The sequence below is a fragment of the Dermacentor albipictus genome, chromosome 10, assembly GCF_038994185.2.
Source record: "Dermacentor albipictus isolate Rhodes 1998 colony chromosome 10, USDA_Dalb.pri_finalv2, whole genome shotgun sequence".
NCBI lineage: Eukaryota > Metazoa > Arthropoda > Arachnida > Ixodida > Ixodidae > Dermacentor > Dermacentor albipictus.
The window spans coordinates 44,695,872-44,710,862 of NC_091830.1; the positions used below are offsets into that span (position 1 = coordinate 44,695,872).

A 14,991-nucleotide genomic window follows, 5' to 3' on the forward strand; every position below is an offset into this window, starting at 1 on the left:
GCTATCATTTTGCTGATTCGAGGTTCCAGCGAGGGAAATGTGACGAGCATGTATCTGGTTTTGCTTGCTGTAATATAATTGGGAAGTGGTCGCTTCCATAGGGGTCTTGAGGACAGACCACTCCAGGTACGAAAATAGTGAGCCAGAAACTGTGCTCAAATATATGGATGAGTATGTTTTATGTGTAACATTGTAGTACGTTCGTTCTTTTTTGTTCAGTAAACATGCACCTGAAGAAAGCAGAGAATTTTCTATCAGGCGCCTACGCGCATCTTGACGCGTGTCGCCCCACAGGGGGCTATGTGCAGTTGGGTCACCAACGACAATCTATAAGTTTTGTAAGTTGACAAGAAGGGGAGATGTACATCGAACTAACCGTGATTAGCTTACCAAATAGCACAGCTCGTGCTGCAACTGCCTCGAGAGGGGTTCGGAGATTAATTTGATGACATACAACGCCCTCCTCGGCTATTATGGCTACACCCCCTGAGTAGGTGTAGCCGTTATAGCCGAGGAGATGAAGCCTAAGGAGCGGTCGAGAGATTTCTCGCCGCTCCTTAGGTGCTAAGTGGTGCCGTTTGACCTAAGTGTCGTGTCATCGCCTCCTGCGCAGCGCTGGACACCCGCTCTTCAGAGCGATTGGTTTGTCGAGAAAGCCTCTTCTCAAGAAGTGAGGCCTTTGAGGCCATCAGCCCGGGGGTCGATGGCCCCTTCATCTAGGACCGCGGAGCAGCGCCACCCGCAACCGCCGAGGGGGTGGGTGACGTCACTGCCGGCTCACTGTGTGTGGGCGGGAGAGCCGCCAGAGGCGGTTGTGGCGCTGCCCACTGACGCGCCACTTCGGCAAAGCTATTCTTTGGCAAGAAGGATACGTACCTGCGTGCTTCTTTGAACGAAATATTCTCTTTGATTTTGACGGCCACTATTTCTTGTTCTTTTTTCCAAGATGGGCAGGACCGCGAGTACGCGGGGTGCTCCCCTTGGCAATTCACACAGTGTGGAGTGCTCGCGCACGACTCGGACGGATGTTCATGGTCTCTACATTTGGCACAGGTTAGTTGGCCATGGCAGGTCTGGGAACTGTGGCCCAACCTTTGACATTTAAAGCATGGGAGGGGATTTGGTATGTACGGCCTGACGCTGATCTTCGCATAGCCTGCCTCGATTGTTTTGGCAGAGCACTTGAACCGAATGTAAGAATAAAGTGGTTAGTCTGTATTTCTTTACCATCGCGCCCCATCTTGAATCGTTTTACATTGATCGCATTCTGGTCACTCCAGCCTTCCAGTAATCCAGCCTCTGTCAGATCAATCAGGTCACTATCAGATACAACACCATAGATGGTGGTCATGGTGCGATGCGGTGTCACAGTCACTGCAACGTCACCAAAAGACGCAAGATTGGGCAGCCTTTCATATTGATTTCTATCTCGGAGTTCTAAAAGAAGATCTCCCCTTGCAAGTTTGGAAACTTTATAGCCTTGACCAAGAACATCGGTTATTGATTCCGACACCAGAAAAGGAGAGATCATTCTCGCTGACTTTGCGGTTTTCTCGGAGCGTATGACATGGAATTTGGGAAAGTTTACACTAGTACGGTCACAGAACATAATACTTCTTCGGTGAGCCCTCGTTTATGAGGGCGATCAGGAAGGGGGAAAAGAACTTGCCAATAATATAGGCGGAAATTCGGCAGCACCGCCAGCCAGCCACCATGGAGCCCAATAAGGGGAAGCTGCAAGAATGTGAAAAAAAAAACGTCCTGCAGGCGCCAGCAGTACGGCACTACTATAACCAAATCTGTTATAACCAAGGCTGGCTATCCCACACAAGGTTAATGCTTGCTGCCTGGAAAAAGTGGAAGTAAAAGGAAGCGGAGAGAAGACAGGCAAGAACGAAAGACAAAGATTAGAGAGGAGGATAGGAAAAGGCAACTACCGATTTCCTCTGGGTGGGTCAGCCCGGGGGTGCCGTCTACGTGAAGCCGAGGCCAAAGAGGTGAGTTGCCGCCGCCAAGGGGCCGTACCCAGCATTGGCTCAACCCCCAGGATCCCCTTTTCCCAGGTCGCGGCTAAGCCACGCATGGTTAAACGCGGGAGGGTCCAACCCTCCTGTGCTCGGGTAAGGGGTGTCGCAACACACCAACACCTGCTCACACAAACGCCTCTGCGGGGTAAATTTACGCAAAACTATTTCACTGCAGACACGTATAACTTATTAGGAAATCGCAAACCCGTAACAGAACGATGTTCTTCCCCACGCATTAGGCAGGCTGTGCCCGTTAAAGAAAGACACAGGAAAACAAGACATGACATCCCCTTCTACAGTCGGCACGCTCCTCTGCGCCCTCCTATATGTGAGAAGTTCTGAATTGAAACCTGTCCGTTGTCATCAGATTACTGATGAAGCAGTACAAACCAACAACTAGAAAGACAAAAATTAAGACGATGGCGACAGGCTTGGGCAGGGAACACGATCACTTAAGTGTGCTTTCCGGAAAGAACACGGCCGAGAATTCTCGCAAATATCTTCAATGGAATTTACATACCTGGTAAGGCGCACCACAACGTCACACTGTGTGAACTGGCATGACTTCATCAAATGTGTCGTCTTATTCAGTGTATCCTGCATATCCACAGCACAGACGCAAGGGTTTTGAAGCTCATAGAGTGCCTTCCCGCATATATTTCTTCCAGCGATGGCTTCGTCCTATAAGAACAACGTACACCAGATTGCAAGCATGAAGAATCATGCGCAGAAATGTGAAAGAAGTTTGCAACGCTGCGTGGACAGTCTTCCGATCGTGCTTCCACATGATGCCGTGCCATGCGCGGCGTCATATCTATATTGCACTTTCCAGCGAAGTTTCATATGCGTCTTTATTCGAGTGTAGCGTTGGTGCCACGCCAGGTAAACGGGGCCAACAACAGAGCCATGCCGTGCAATTGGAGGGTAACGTGGTGTGCCTATCCTAATATCAGTAACGATACGTGTGTCATCGCTATAGCTTTAGTGTGGCTTATCCAACAGCGCTAGTATTCACGTTTTTAGTTATGATCATCTAGGAACATTTTGTAGGGCTTGAGATATCATTGACAGCGCTTTAAAAGTCGAAGCCTCAGAGAAAGTTTGAATTCGATTAGCGCTCTTTGCATACTACTGGCATTTACAGCCTATCTAGCTGCTTAGCCTCTTACTGCTTACCCAGTGGGACAAGTTGCCTAGCAGCTTGGTCCACTAGGTATATGCTCATGGACATGATGCCGTTGTGGTCGTTAAATTGTCATGATTCGAGCTCTGTGAGCTGAATATCATCACGCCATCGTCGCAAGGCCTTCTTGCAATGACTTATACTGGTTGGTCTTCTTATAATAGCATACGCCTATCTGAGCCCCGAGTGGGAACTTTGTGAGATAATTGCGATTACCGATCTCAAAGTGTGTTCTACCAACTTTAGCAGCTTGAATCGAGGAAGAAAAACAGGGCTTATGTTAAACTAGAGGACCTTGTTTTGGGTGTCACTTGGGGGTTCGGAATTAAAATGAGCTTTGTTCCTATCGTCCATCGCGAAATGAGAAAGGCTTGCGACGTGGAGTATTGTTAATAAAAAAAACGGTTGTTAGTGTCCTTGAAAAAAGGTACAATGTGGTGAACTGTTAGAAATAGTGTCTTCTTAAACTTTATTGGGGGCGTGTGCATCATTTTGTCCACATTTTAAGATATCTGAAAAGATGAGTAACCAGCGTCAAGCTCAGGCGTCAATTACAGCTTAAACAGAGAAGAAAAAAAGAAACTGGGTGATGAGTTATAGCAAGGAACAGTTGCCTTATACAGCCTCTTAAAAGTGCCTACAGCAACCGGTTTTGAATGTTATCGACCTAGCTTCACCTATCGTTTTACATTCGTGCGGCTGAGTAATGTACACGTTCAGTAAGACGTGTTCAGCTGTGGAGATAGTATGTTGCAGATGTTATGGTTCCGAATCGGTTATCGTTTTACGTGCGTAAATTCCTGAATTCATCGAATGACGCACGAGGATTACAAATGACCTGGAAAGGTTAAGAAACACTTACAACTGATGGAGAGTTTTGTCCCCCTTGTTCCGTGCAGTGTAGTGAGAGCAACGGGTGGTGTCAAACGGCCATAAAACGTGGACTGACAGAAGAAAGTTTAGGAAGAGCTCGTCTGCGATAGACTCTTAATTCGTGTGAGACGGCGGGTACATAAAAGTACAGTGAAGAAGTATCGCTGCGCAAAGTTAAAGGCCTTCGTAGTTTCCTGAGCTTTTCCTGAGCAGTTTCCTGTCAGCCAATTTTAGGGTCGACAGAACCCTTGCATTCCAGTAAAACGCAGGCTGGTGCCGAGAGGAAGAAAATAGATGCTATGCATGTAAAAGCAACGATAAAGCATCACAAACCGTGGGAGGTTTAGTGTCGTACGGCACTTTTAAACAAAAAACCTGGTTTCTGCTTGAAAATAGCTCACCTCTATTCGGATAACTCCATTAAGCTGGAATCGTATCAGTGGATCAGTCATTCCAGTGAAATAAAGGGCAACCTTTGCGCCAGAAAAAAGACAGGAAGAAGAAAAAAAGCACTGTCAGTAGCGCACATTCGTAAAACGTGTGAACCTGACGTCAGTAATTCCCGCCGCTCTATCGCCGCGTCTAAAAGGGCAAATTTGAGATCGCGTTGTCGTTACCGTGCTGCTACACACGCTGCTGTGAACGCTTTCGTGTTCACAGCGGCGCGTTATAATTTTATATAAGAGGTCTTGGTGTTACTTCATATGACTGTTTGGTGAAATAAAGGAACAGTGTTACATGCCAACGCAAAAAAAAGATGAGGTGCGTAAATAATGTATATTCCTACATTTCTCGCTATGAAACGCTTGCACAAGCTTTTGAAGATACCATCCTTTGAAATTTTGAAGCGAAGCTATAGACAGCTGGTCGCCCAATGTCGTCAGCCTGTCGTACAGCTTTGCCGTGCATTGTCAGTAACGTGCAAGAACACTGCGCTATGGGCAAATTCAGCTCGGCTTATGCGCAATACATAACATTTGCGGGACATACTTTAAACTTACAAGAATTTCATAGAGCAAACAATTTACGCTTGGTATTCATGTGACTCTCTGGACACCTTTGTAAATTACAACTTGCTATGCCCAGAGAATTAAAAAATAACGTTATGTGCATACTTCATTTCAAATGGTGAACAAGTTTACATTCATATATGCCAGAGGACATAGTTGGGAAAAGGTGGTGGTTAGTTCCTAGAGCCAAAGAACAAGGTTTCCGACGCTCGAAAATTCAGCTACAAAAATATAATCGATTAACATATGCGAGGCATTGGGTATCAATTGCAGCTTCACTTAACGTGCGAATAAAAGAGACGGAGAACACGACACCAGCGCTCATACTTTGTCGTGCTGCCTTTGCGTTCAGTCTTTTTTTCCTTCCCGCTGTGTGCAAAGTTGCAATGTTACCGACTCGCCCAACTTGCTGCGGTTATTCGGTACCAATGCATTCATCGCACACATCAATATTACTAAGCATATAATCAAATTATGCATAATGCACGATGTGCCTCACAGAGATAAATATATGGCTAGGTGCAGTAAGGTTTTAGTAGGACTAATTATAAACCTTTACTGTAGATTCACGTAGGAAAGTTGCATTTTGTTATCGAACCTCTCATTTGCTTGCTTTGAAACTTGGGGCTGCACTGAGCTGGTCTTTAAATTGAACATGCATGACTTTGTGTTGTGCTGCCTCGCGCTGTAGCCCAAGACAGGATGCGGTTTTATAGCGGGAAAAGCCGTACGAACAAACGTAAATGGGGTAGCTAGTGCGTTCCTTCTCATTTTTAATTTGAAAATGATAGTGGAATAATAAACTTTGCGCTACGAATTTTGTGGGTCCGGAGGAACCAACCTTGGGTGATCTCGCAATTTCCTACTAAACCGGAGGCACCCATATTCTCCGCCGTCTAAGCGCAAACATCCCCGGAGAATATAACGGAACGCCTACTGTGGCATTGTTATCATATCCCACCACTCCTACCCTCCGAAACACAACTTTGGAGCAACATGGGACACGATGCGGGAAACCGTTGCTATACCTTTATCTCTTATTTCCTTGGCTGACTGCAACGCACTCCGTTGTAATACAACTGTGTGAACTTTTGTAAACAGGTTTCATTGTAGAGCTGAGCCAGCTGAATGTTGCGATGCGTGCCTTTGAGCGTGCAAATGCTCGTCCAACAACAATACCTGTACTTATGCAGAGACTTCCTGTAATGGGCTGAGCGATATTAAGCAATTGTGTGGCTGCAGCAGCACCGGAACTATGATCAAGGGAAGCAGAAACAGTAATCTCTAAGCCGTGAAATGGGGAAAAAGCTTACGGAATGCGTTATTCGCAACTTACCGCATTTAGAGACGTGGCTAGGTAGATCACGAGATCCCGAGTGTCACAGAATGCTCTTTCATATTGGGCACTTACTGCAAAGCAGACTTCGACGACGAATCTATCAGTAAAATTGCACTTCTTTGGTGCTTCTGAAAAAGTTCGTGCAACACGAGAAAAAAAAGTTTTAAAAAAACAAGCCTGTGCACTGTTCAAAACTGTCCCAATCTGTACGTGGTTTATATTCAAAGCGTTAGAAAGGCAATGGGCTGACTACAGAGCAAACAAAATTCGCGTGTGACACATTTATGCTGCATAAAAGTCTCATGATACAGGAAATGTCACACCCGGTGCACGTAAGGTGTAAATATGTACTGAAGCATGATGATCTCGCGATGGCCCACACCACAATATGACATGGTGCTCAGTTATCCCGATGGCAGCGTGTAATACCTCGAGGAAATGTACCCACGAGCAATGTTGTAGCCGAAGGCTCAAGCTTTCCAGCGCACGTGATAAAAAAAAGGTATTTTCTTCGTTACAAGAGTAAGTACAGCTCGCGGTATATCAAGCTGCAGTGCGCAGGCGCAGCTTAACTGTTTTCTGCGTTGAACTACCTGATTCGCTCGTTAAACATGTAAGCCACGTACTCAACAATTTGCAGCGTCATGAACCAGCCCGTATCACCGATTTGCTACTTCGCGATGAGACCAACAGCTGAATTGTCCAGTAGAACTAAGTCACAGCGACGTGTTGTCAATGCAGGGCTTATGCAACAGGTAAAAACAGTTTTTTTTTCCTTGTTTTCTTGCGCGCTGATTTCTCTTTCCTTATGCGCTGCGTTTTCCGGTCACTTTCGCTCATCAGGGTGCGCCAAGAGCAGCCAGAAGCAAGGCGCACTGTTGGAGACTTGTGCAAGAATGTATCGTGTCTGGCAGAAGCGAGTGACATTGCGGCACTTCCAAGAGAGACGAAAAAAAATGCGGCGAGAAATACAGAGCAAGCATGTCGTACATGTCATGGGACATATACAACCGAGTAAGGTCACACGTACAGGTGCCGGTGGCATTCCCATGTCTTCGCGGAATCCGCATTCAGAATGTGAGTTTCAAGAAACATTCCGATGACTAAGCGGGCTCTGTTCTCGCTTTCATGTGCCACTGCATGCGCGCACATAGCTAGGAAGACATTGAACTTTTCGGCAACTGTTCCTTCTCATCGCCTTCTCATCGAGAATTCCGCGAAAATAATTCTTGAATCTTTTTCAGACATCTCCTGCCAGACTGACGCAGTGAAGCTAGTGAATTATGGATTATCAGCCAGAGTTGTTGGTCAAGACACAAGAAAGCCCTCCTAGCCTGGGAGTGACCCAAGAAAGAAAACAATAAATAAATGTCTCGAGGAAGCTTGCGAGAGTAAAAGTGGCTGGAAGAAACAAAAAAATCAGGAAAATGAGGAAAAAGAAAACCAAATGCGGTGAACTTCCTGTAAATTTAACCGACCATGAGATATGCGTAACTGCTTTCAGTGAAAAATATGCCGACGGCATGGTGTTCTTGTTGCAGTGCACAATTGGCGATTATTATCACTAGCGATTCCGTCATGGTGTCGATTTGAATAAGTTTCTTATTTCGCTTGACGCTTATGTTCATTGTTCAAAGAAAAGACACGACCATAATAATGGACACAGCAACCTTTTACGAGCTCTCAGCTGCCGTCGCAGTAGAAAGACAGTATGTTGCAAAACTGGCACTTGCTGACACTCCGGCTGCAGATGTCAGCTAGGTGATCCAACGGACCAGCCATTTCTTACTGGTTCAATGATGGTGCTTCTTTTACTTTCATATTTCATATAAATAAACATTTGACAGTAATGGGTATAGGGAAAATTCCGCTAATAATGTGTTTGCGTTGCTTGTCTGTGAGGACGTAGATTTATCAAGGTGATATATAAAATTCATGGTAAGGCAATATTTAAGGTAACGTATTACATAAGTAATAGGAATTTGTCTTGATCTACACTCTCTTGGTTTAATCAGTGCGCAGCACGTCACGACAGCTGTAACTATACGGCTGCAGAGCACCTATATAATTCAGAAAGGCCATTTCATACCAAACAATGAACGTTTCACTTTGCGTCGATGTCAACTGCGGTTGAGTGTGCTTACATGTTTGTTTAAGAGTGAGTGATCCCGACCATAAATTGCAAACTGTCTGCGAAATTTTTGCATGAAGAAGCAGTGATAAGTTCTAAATGTATTTTTTACATAATTGTGCAGCAAAAAACACGCGTATTCGTGCGATACGTAAAAGTGAAGTGAGGTAGCTGCAAGTAGTTCGTGCAAAGAAGAGCATTAAGAAGTAACTGGCTCAACACATTCTAAGTGATATTTGGAACCGACAACGATAATATACTTGCCGACAGTTGTTGCGGTATTCACTAAGTAGTTTAGCTTTCCGGTGTTGTCGTCTGCATAAGAAAAAAAAGACGAAGCAAAACATAAGAAACTCTTATATGTGCCTTGTCACTGTGCAATAATCTAGAGATACGTAACGCATGGCTCATGAATTAAAATTCCTGGCAAGCTCTTTCAGGATGCTGACACTCGCAGCACACGACATAATGAACTCACAGTAGGAAAGTGCACGCAGCCATCGCAAAGAAAAACGTAATACAGCATTGCTTTGGTGAGCTTTATGCGAAAATAAATGCAACTAGGTTGTTGGTGTCGAAAAAGAGTAGTGGGGAATTAAAGAAGTTTAAGCGCAGTCCCGAATTCTCGGGAAAATGCGTTAAAGGAGCTTATCTCTTGTAAAGCTTCATCATGGAAATAAAAAAATAATTGCAAACAAAGACGACTTTAAGAAGCTCAGTTCGCACTCAGTCGTTGTGCTTTTGTTTTTCCTCTCGTGTTTAAACCATTTGGTTATTGAAGTTTTTTTTTCCTCATGGCCGAATCAGCTCACGCAGTTGAACGTCGCAGCGCACTTATTCCTGTTTTGCTGATCATTTCTTGCTGCGTAATATTTCGATGTCTGTACCGCTGCCAAACCTTGACTTCAGACATCAGAGTTTCGATGACACAACAGGCAATATGCAAAATATTGCGAGTGCGTTTCACCACAAATGTCGCTTGACCCACACCAGAGGGCAGACGTTGCCCTAAACATGGGCAGAAAGCAGGAACGTGCGATTTGGTCTCGGAATTTGTAGCCGCATTATTTTCCTGTACCTGCCAGGGTGACCCGGTGGCACTGTCATTACCCTGCTGAGCTCCAGGTTGACGGTTTGATTAGGATAGTTGCGGTGGTATTTCGGTACGGGCAGAATGCAAAAACGGTCGCGTACTTAGATTCAGGTTCACCTTACTGAACCTCAGGTGCTCAAGATTAATCCAGAGTTCCCCACTATGGCATTCCTCATAACGATATCGTGGTATTAACAGGTACACCACATAGTTTCACCTTTTTTACTATCTTTTCCTGCCTGCACCCTCACTGTTTCGAAGCCTAACTCGGCTCAATAGTCCTGCAAACGGGAGGTGGACCCCCTTGTGTAGGGCAAACTGAATGTAGCAAAAAAGCCTGCTTCTAGTATGTCGCATATTGCTTTTTTTTTCTCTTTTCCAAATGATGTCATCAGCACAGCAAGCACTCATGTTCGACGAGAATGCAAGCTGTGTTTAAAATTGAAATGCCGTGTGCTTTAAAGTTACGTTGAGCGTAACGACCGGTATCGTAAAATGTCGCCATCCGCAGTCGTGGAGCTAATATTTCCCCGCGTGGTTGCTTTACCTGTTTGCCGGTGTTCGTATTCACTAGGCTGCCGTTGTTACAAAGTTATTTCTCGGCGCATGACGTATCTATAACGCCCGAAATTTCCCGATTATTGTCAGCAATTCTATAGTGACAAGAGTGCGTGCAAACAGGTTTGACTAATTTACCTAGTTCACCTAATTGACCAAACAGGTTCGATCTAATTGATTGGGACGAACAAAGCACTCCTTCATCATAGATTGCGTACATGTCGCGAACATAATCACAGATTCTCGAAATGTACTCAAGTCCCGGCGATTACTCCGTAATGTACGGTGAGACAAGTGCAGATAGCGGACAAACTGAAACCGAGAGATTAGATTCGATGACTGACGGCTGTGCTCGGGGCAATCATTGCGATTTTAGTGTTGCTTGGCTTTCTGGGCACGAGTTTTCTGAATTCAGCGCCAGCTAGAGGCCGAATTGGATAATTTTTTTTCTGCGTAAGTGCTATTTGCCCCTGGAAGTCGACTTCCCTAAGTATATATCTTGTATCAGTATTGGCTATATCTATATCTTGCATCAGCAGTGGGGGGGGGGGGGGGGTTCTTGAGCTTAGTGCACTCTGCAAGGATGTGTGCTAGAGTGCCTTTTGATCGTCTGCTAAATGGGCATGAAGTGTGATGCTCTGTTGGGAACATCTTGTGCAACAGCATGGGATGCGCTAGCGACCCCGCTTGCGTGCGTCGCACGATCATTTGCTGCATTCGGCTGAGTTGCGGATGCGGACGGGGAAGCCTACATCTGCCGCTTCTGTACATTTGCGGGATTTATGTGCAACTTGTCATGGTGCGGTAGCTCTGGCTCGTCCTCGGCCCGGATTGACAGTTCTCGGGCATAGTGGTCGGCGATTGCGTTGCCTTCCACTTGTGAGGGATCCGGGACCCACATGAGCTCAACGGCCCGTCCCGGTGATTTGCATTTCGTGAGGATCGCTAGTGCCGCGGGAGAGATGTTTCCCTTGCGGTAGCTTGCGCAGGCGGTCTGAGAGTGTGTGACCACGGTCCTCACTCCCGGTTGTGCGACTGCAAGAACCACGGCCACTTCTTCTGCTTCGGCTGTATTCGTCGTCCGTATCGACGCGCCTGTGACCAGTTTATCGATGGTGGTGACGACCGCCGTTGCTCTGGTTCCGTGCTTGGGAAGCGAGGCGTCCAGGTAGAGAACCTCGGGGTCCTCTTCCAGCTGTCGAGCCAGTGCCTTGGCCCGCGCAAGGTGTCTCTCGTCGTTGCTCCCCGGCTGCATGTTCCTGGGGAGGGGCTTGGTCTTAATAATGCATCTCCACGTTGTGGGGAGTGGCTCCGTTGTCGGTTGCTGTTCAATTTGCCATCCTATCTTGCGTAGGATGGCCCGACCGTGCTCTGTCAGGCTCAGCCTTACCCTCTGGTGGGATAGGTGTGCTTCCACCAGCTCTTCCACCGTGTTGTGGGCACCCATTTCCAGCAGCTTCTGCGTTGACGAGTAGACTGGAATGCCCATGGCGAGTTTCACTGCTTTCCTTATCGTCGTGTTCAGCGTCTCGCGGTTCACCTTCGCAAGCTGGAGGTACGGGGCGGAGTACGTTACGCGTGACACGACGAATGCCTGCACCAGGCGCAGTGCGTCTTCTTGTTTGATTCCTCTGTTCCGGTTGGTGACTCTCCGGGTCATGCTCAGGACCTGCTCTGATGTGGTCTTGATTTTGTTGACGGCTGCGTGCGCCTGGCAATCGCTGCGCAACAGCAGGCCCAGTATCCGGATCTGCTGCATTGGCTTCAGCTCTGTGCCGTCGATGGTGATAATTATGTTCGGCGGTGGCTCTTTCTTTGGTTTTCCGGGCTGTGCCATGAGCAGCTCTGACTTCTGTGGAGCGCAGCCCAGTCCGCAGGTCGTGGCATACTCTTCGACGGTAGTTGCCGCTCTCTGCAGGGCTTCCTCCCACCAGCCATCGGCGCCCGTGTGGTTCGTCCACACCGCAATACCGTCGGCATAGAGAGCGTGGTCCACGCCCTCGATCTGATTGAGTAGTTCGGGCAGGGGCAGGCGTGCTAGGTTGAAAATCTTTTCTTAGCCGGTGAAATGCTGTCATCCGAGAAGGACAACTAGGTGCACGTGTCAAAGGTATGAATTCAACCAAATGAAGAAGCGCAAATCACCGGAATGGCACGACCAAGATGGCATGACGACGATGGTATGACAGAGGAGGCATGATACATATGATGCATGATGCAGGTATGACAACGCATGCCATGTGGCGACGACTCAATGATGATGATGGGATGATAAGGGCGGCATAATCCCGATTGAAGCCGACAATACGATTACGATAGAATGCCGAACAAAGAATGACGTCGATAGATCAACGAATGACCTATGACGGCGATGACATGACGACGTTGATGATACTGAAGTAGCGACGACGGTGAAATGTCAGCGTGACGATGGTGGCTCGATGACGACAGCGTGACGAGAGTCGCATGTCGAAGTTGTAATGATGGCGAAGGAATGAAGGAATACCGATGGCGTTATGAAAGAAAACACATGATGATGACTATATGACGACGATGGCATTTCAACAGACTGAGGACAATGGGATGACGAGTGTAGGATGACAATGGCATGACGATGACTGTATCACGAAACCTGTACAATAGCAATGGCGTGACGACCTAAGCTGAACACTAAGCTGAAGGGACCATGACGGCATGACCAAGAAGGTATTACAACGATGGTCCCAAAATTGAGGCATGTTAGCAACTGTCTGACCATGACGGCATCATAGGGTCGGCATAATCATGAGTGAATGACCCGAGCATGATTACCGCACAGCGACGAAAAAAGGTTAACGTTGACCGAACGCCGAAGCTGGTATGACCACAATAGCGTGGCGGCAATCGGGTGACGATACTGAAGTAATGACAGCGATAAGACGGCAGCGTGACGACGACGGAATGACGACTACAGCGTGACAACGGCAGCGCGATGACGACGGCCTGACCAGGGCCTGATCGCGAAGCTGGAATGACGGCGATGCAACAAGCACGACACCACCACGACCCCGAACACATGTTTAGCGGCCCAAGCTAATAAACAACTGGATCGGAGTAGAAGGCGTGACGAAGACAGCATTACAAGAGTCTGATCATGAGGCTGGAATGACGACAGTGGAATGACGACGGCACGACGACCAGGAGCACATACCTAGTGGCCCAAGTAGGTGAGCAACTTGGTTCATTGGGTCGGCGTAAGACGGACGGACGGACGGACGGATGGATGGATGGATGGATGGATGGATGGATGGATGGATGGATGGATGGATGGATGGATGGATGGATGGACGGACGGACGGACGGACGGACGGACGGACGGACGGACGGACGGACGGACGGACGGACGGACGGACGGACGGACGGACGGACGGACGGACGGACGGATGGACGGATGGATGGATGGACGGACGGACGGACGGACGGACGGACGGATCCAAACGTTTGAAGTAGGGAAAGAATGCTACTCGCATTAATAAAGCGTAAGTTCTACCAGGGTGCAACACCCTTTTAAGATTGTCGTGAAGTGAGTCGCCCCTTGACTGAAGTCAGTGAAATGGATCTGACTCCATTAATATTTAAGCATTGCGCCTAACCTTCCAGCAGAATTTCTCAAGAAACGAATGGTAATATGAAACAACTGAGCTATCTACAAAGGGAGCCGAACAGCTGTTTAGGAATTGAAGTGAGCACTCGTATTGTAATTTCGCGTTTACCTTCTTTTCGCCCTTATTTTTTACTTGAAGCTTCTAGGAAAAGGTAGTACAGCCTCGAATTTGCCTGCTTGCGTTGAAGCGCTGAAAAATTGTAAAGGCCTTCAATACGGTCTGCAGTCTGCGTTCTTTTGTGCCGACATATATTAAATAGCTGTCCGTGATATTTCGCACTTACGTGTTTCCAAGGGCAACCGTGATCTTTCTTCGATCATAAGTACTTCGTGCGGAATGAGACCTTCATCCGAACGTTGGGCGAAGGCAGCTGGGCTAATCCTGAATTGACCGTTCAAGATTCCTCGCTGAAATACAAGGAATAATTGTAATCACAGTTCCGTTACAAACACAAGCAGATAGGTCAGGACAGACCAGGCCTTTACAATTCACTCACGTCTTTTCATTTTCTTCAGGCGTGCAAACGGCCACCCCACTAATAAATCTTAAATATCGCAATAGGATTCATAGCCTATGTGGTTAGACGAAGTGAATAATCGTAAAGCACAGAACGAAGACCGATTTGTAAAAGCGAAATTGCAAGTCTATCTAATACCTGCTTTCACCGGATGCTATTACAAATCATTTAAGCGCAAGTTGGAGTATTTTTTTCAGCACACAAGAAAAACAGTTTTAGATGTTGCCGTAGCCACCAGCCAAGCGAAAAATAGTTTACTTCGCAGAAAAATGCAGAGATTCACTAACCAAAACTATAAATAAAATTTATATTCTATAATAGAGAATTCTACATACGGAATATATATTATTTGACTTTCTTAAAAGGATTTTACAAAAGTTTGTAAGTATCAAAATATTCATGCACGAATTTTGCAAATTTCTAGCTCTACACCAAGAACAGATATCGCAGTTTTGTAAACTGCATCCTTTACAGCACGCAAAGCGGATATATTTGATGTATCACTTTACATCTTACGTGAATTTTTCCATTGTTTACAGGGGTTCTGCAAAACTTTGACTCAAATATTAGTGGGAAGTTTGAGAATCATGCTGTCAACTGCAATTTCGTCCGCTTA

The 14,991-nt window shown here is 46.6% G+C and overlaps 1 protein-coding gene across 1 annotated transcript in view; it reads right to left on the bottom strand.

The window, feature by feature from the left end:
- The window catches only part of LOC139050278 (venom metalloproteinase antarease TserMP_A-like), a 118,892-nt gene that overhangs the window by 30,408 nt on the left and 73,493 nt on the right, over positions 1-14,991 (bottom strand). Inside the window, exons 4-8 of the mRNA XM_070526487.1 lie at positions 14,142-14,265; positions 8,828-8,878; positions 6,430-6,560; positions 4,485-4,556; positions 2,548-2,708 (exon numbers count right to left, since the gene is read on the bottom strand). Coding sequence (XP_070382588.1) covers positions 2,548-2,708; positions 4,485-4,556; positions 6,430-6,560; positions 8,828-8,878; positions 14,142-14,265 — 539 coding nt within the window. The remainder of the gene's footprint in view (positions 1-2,547; positions 2,709-4,484; positions 4,557-6,429; positions 6,561-8,827; positions 8,879-14,141; positions 14,266-14,991) is intronic.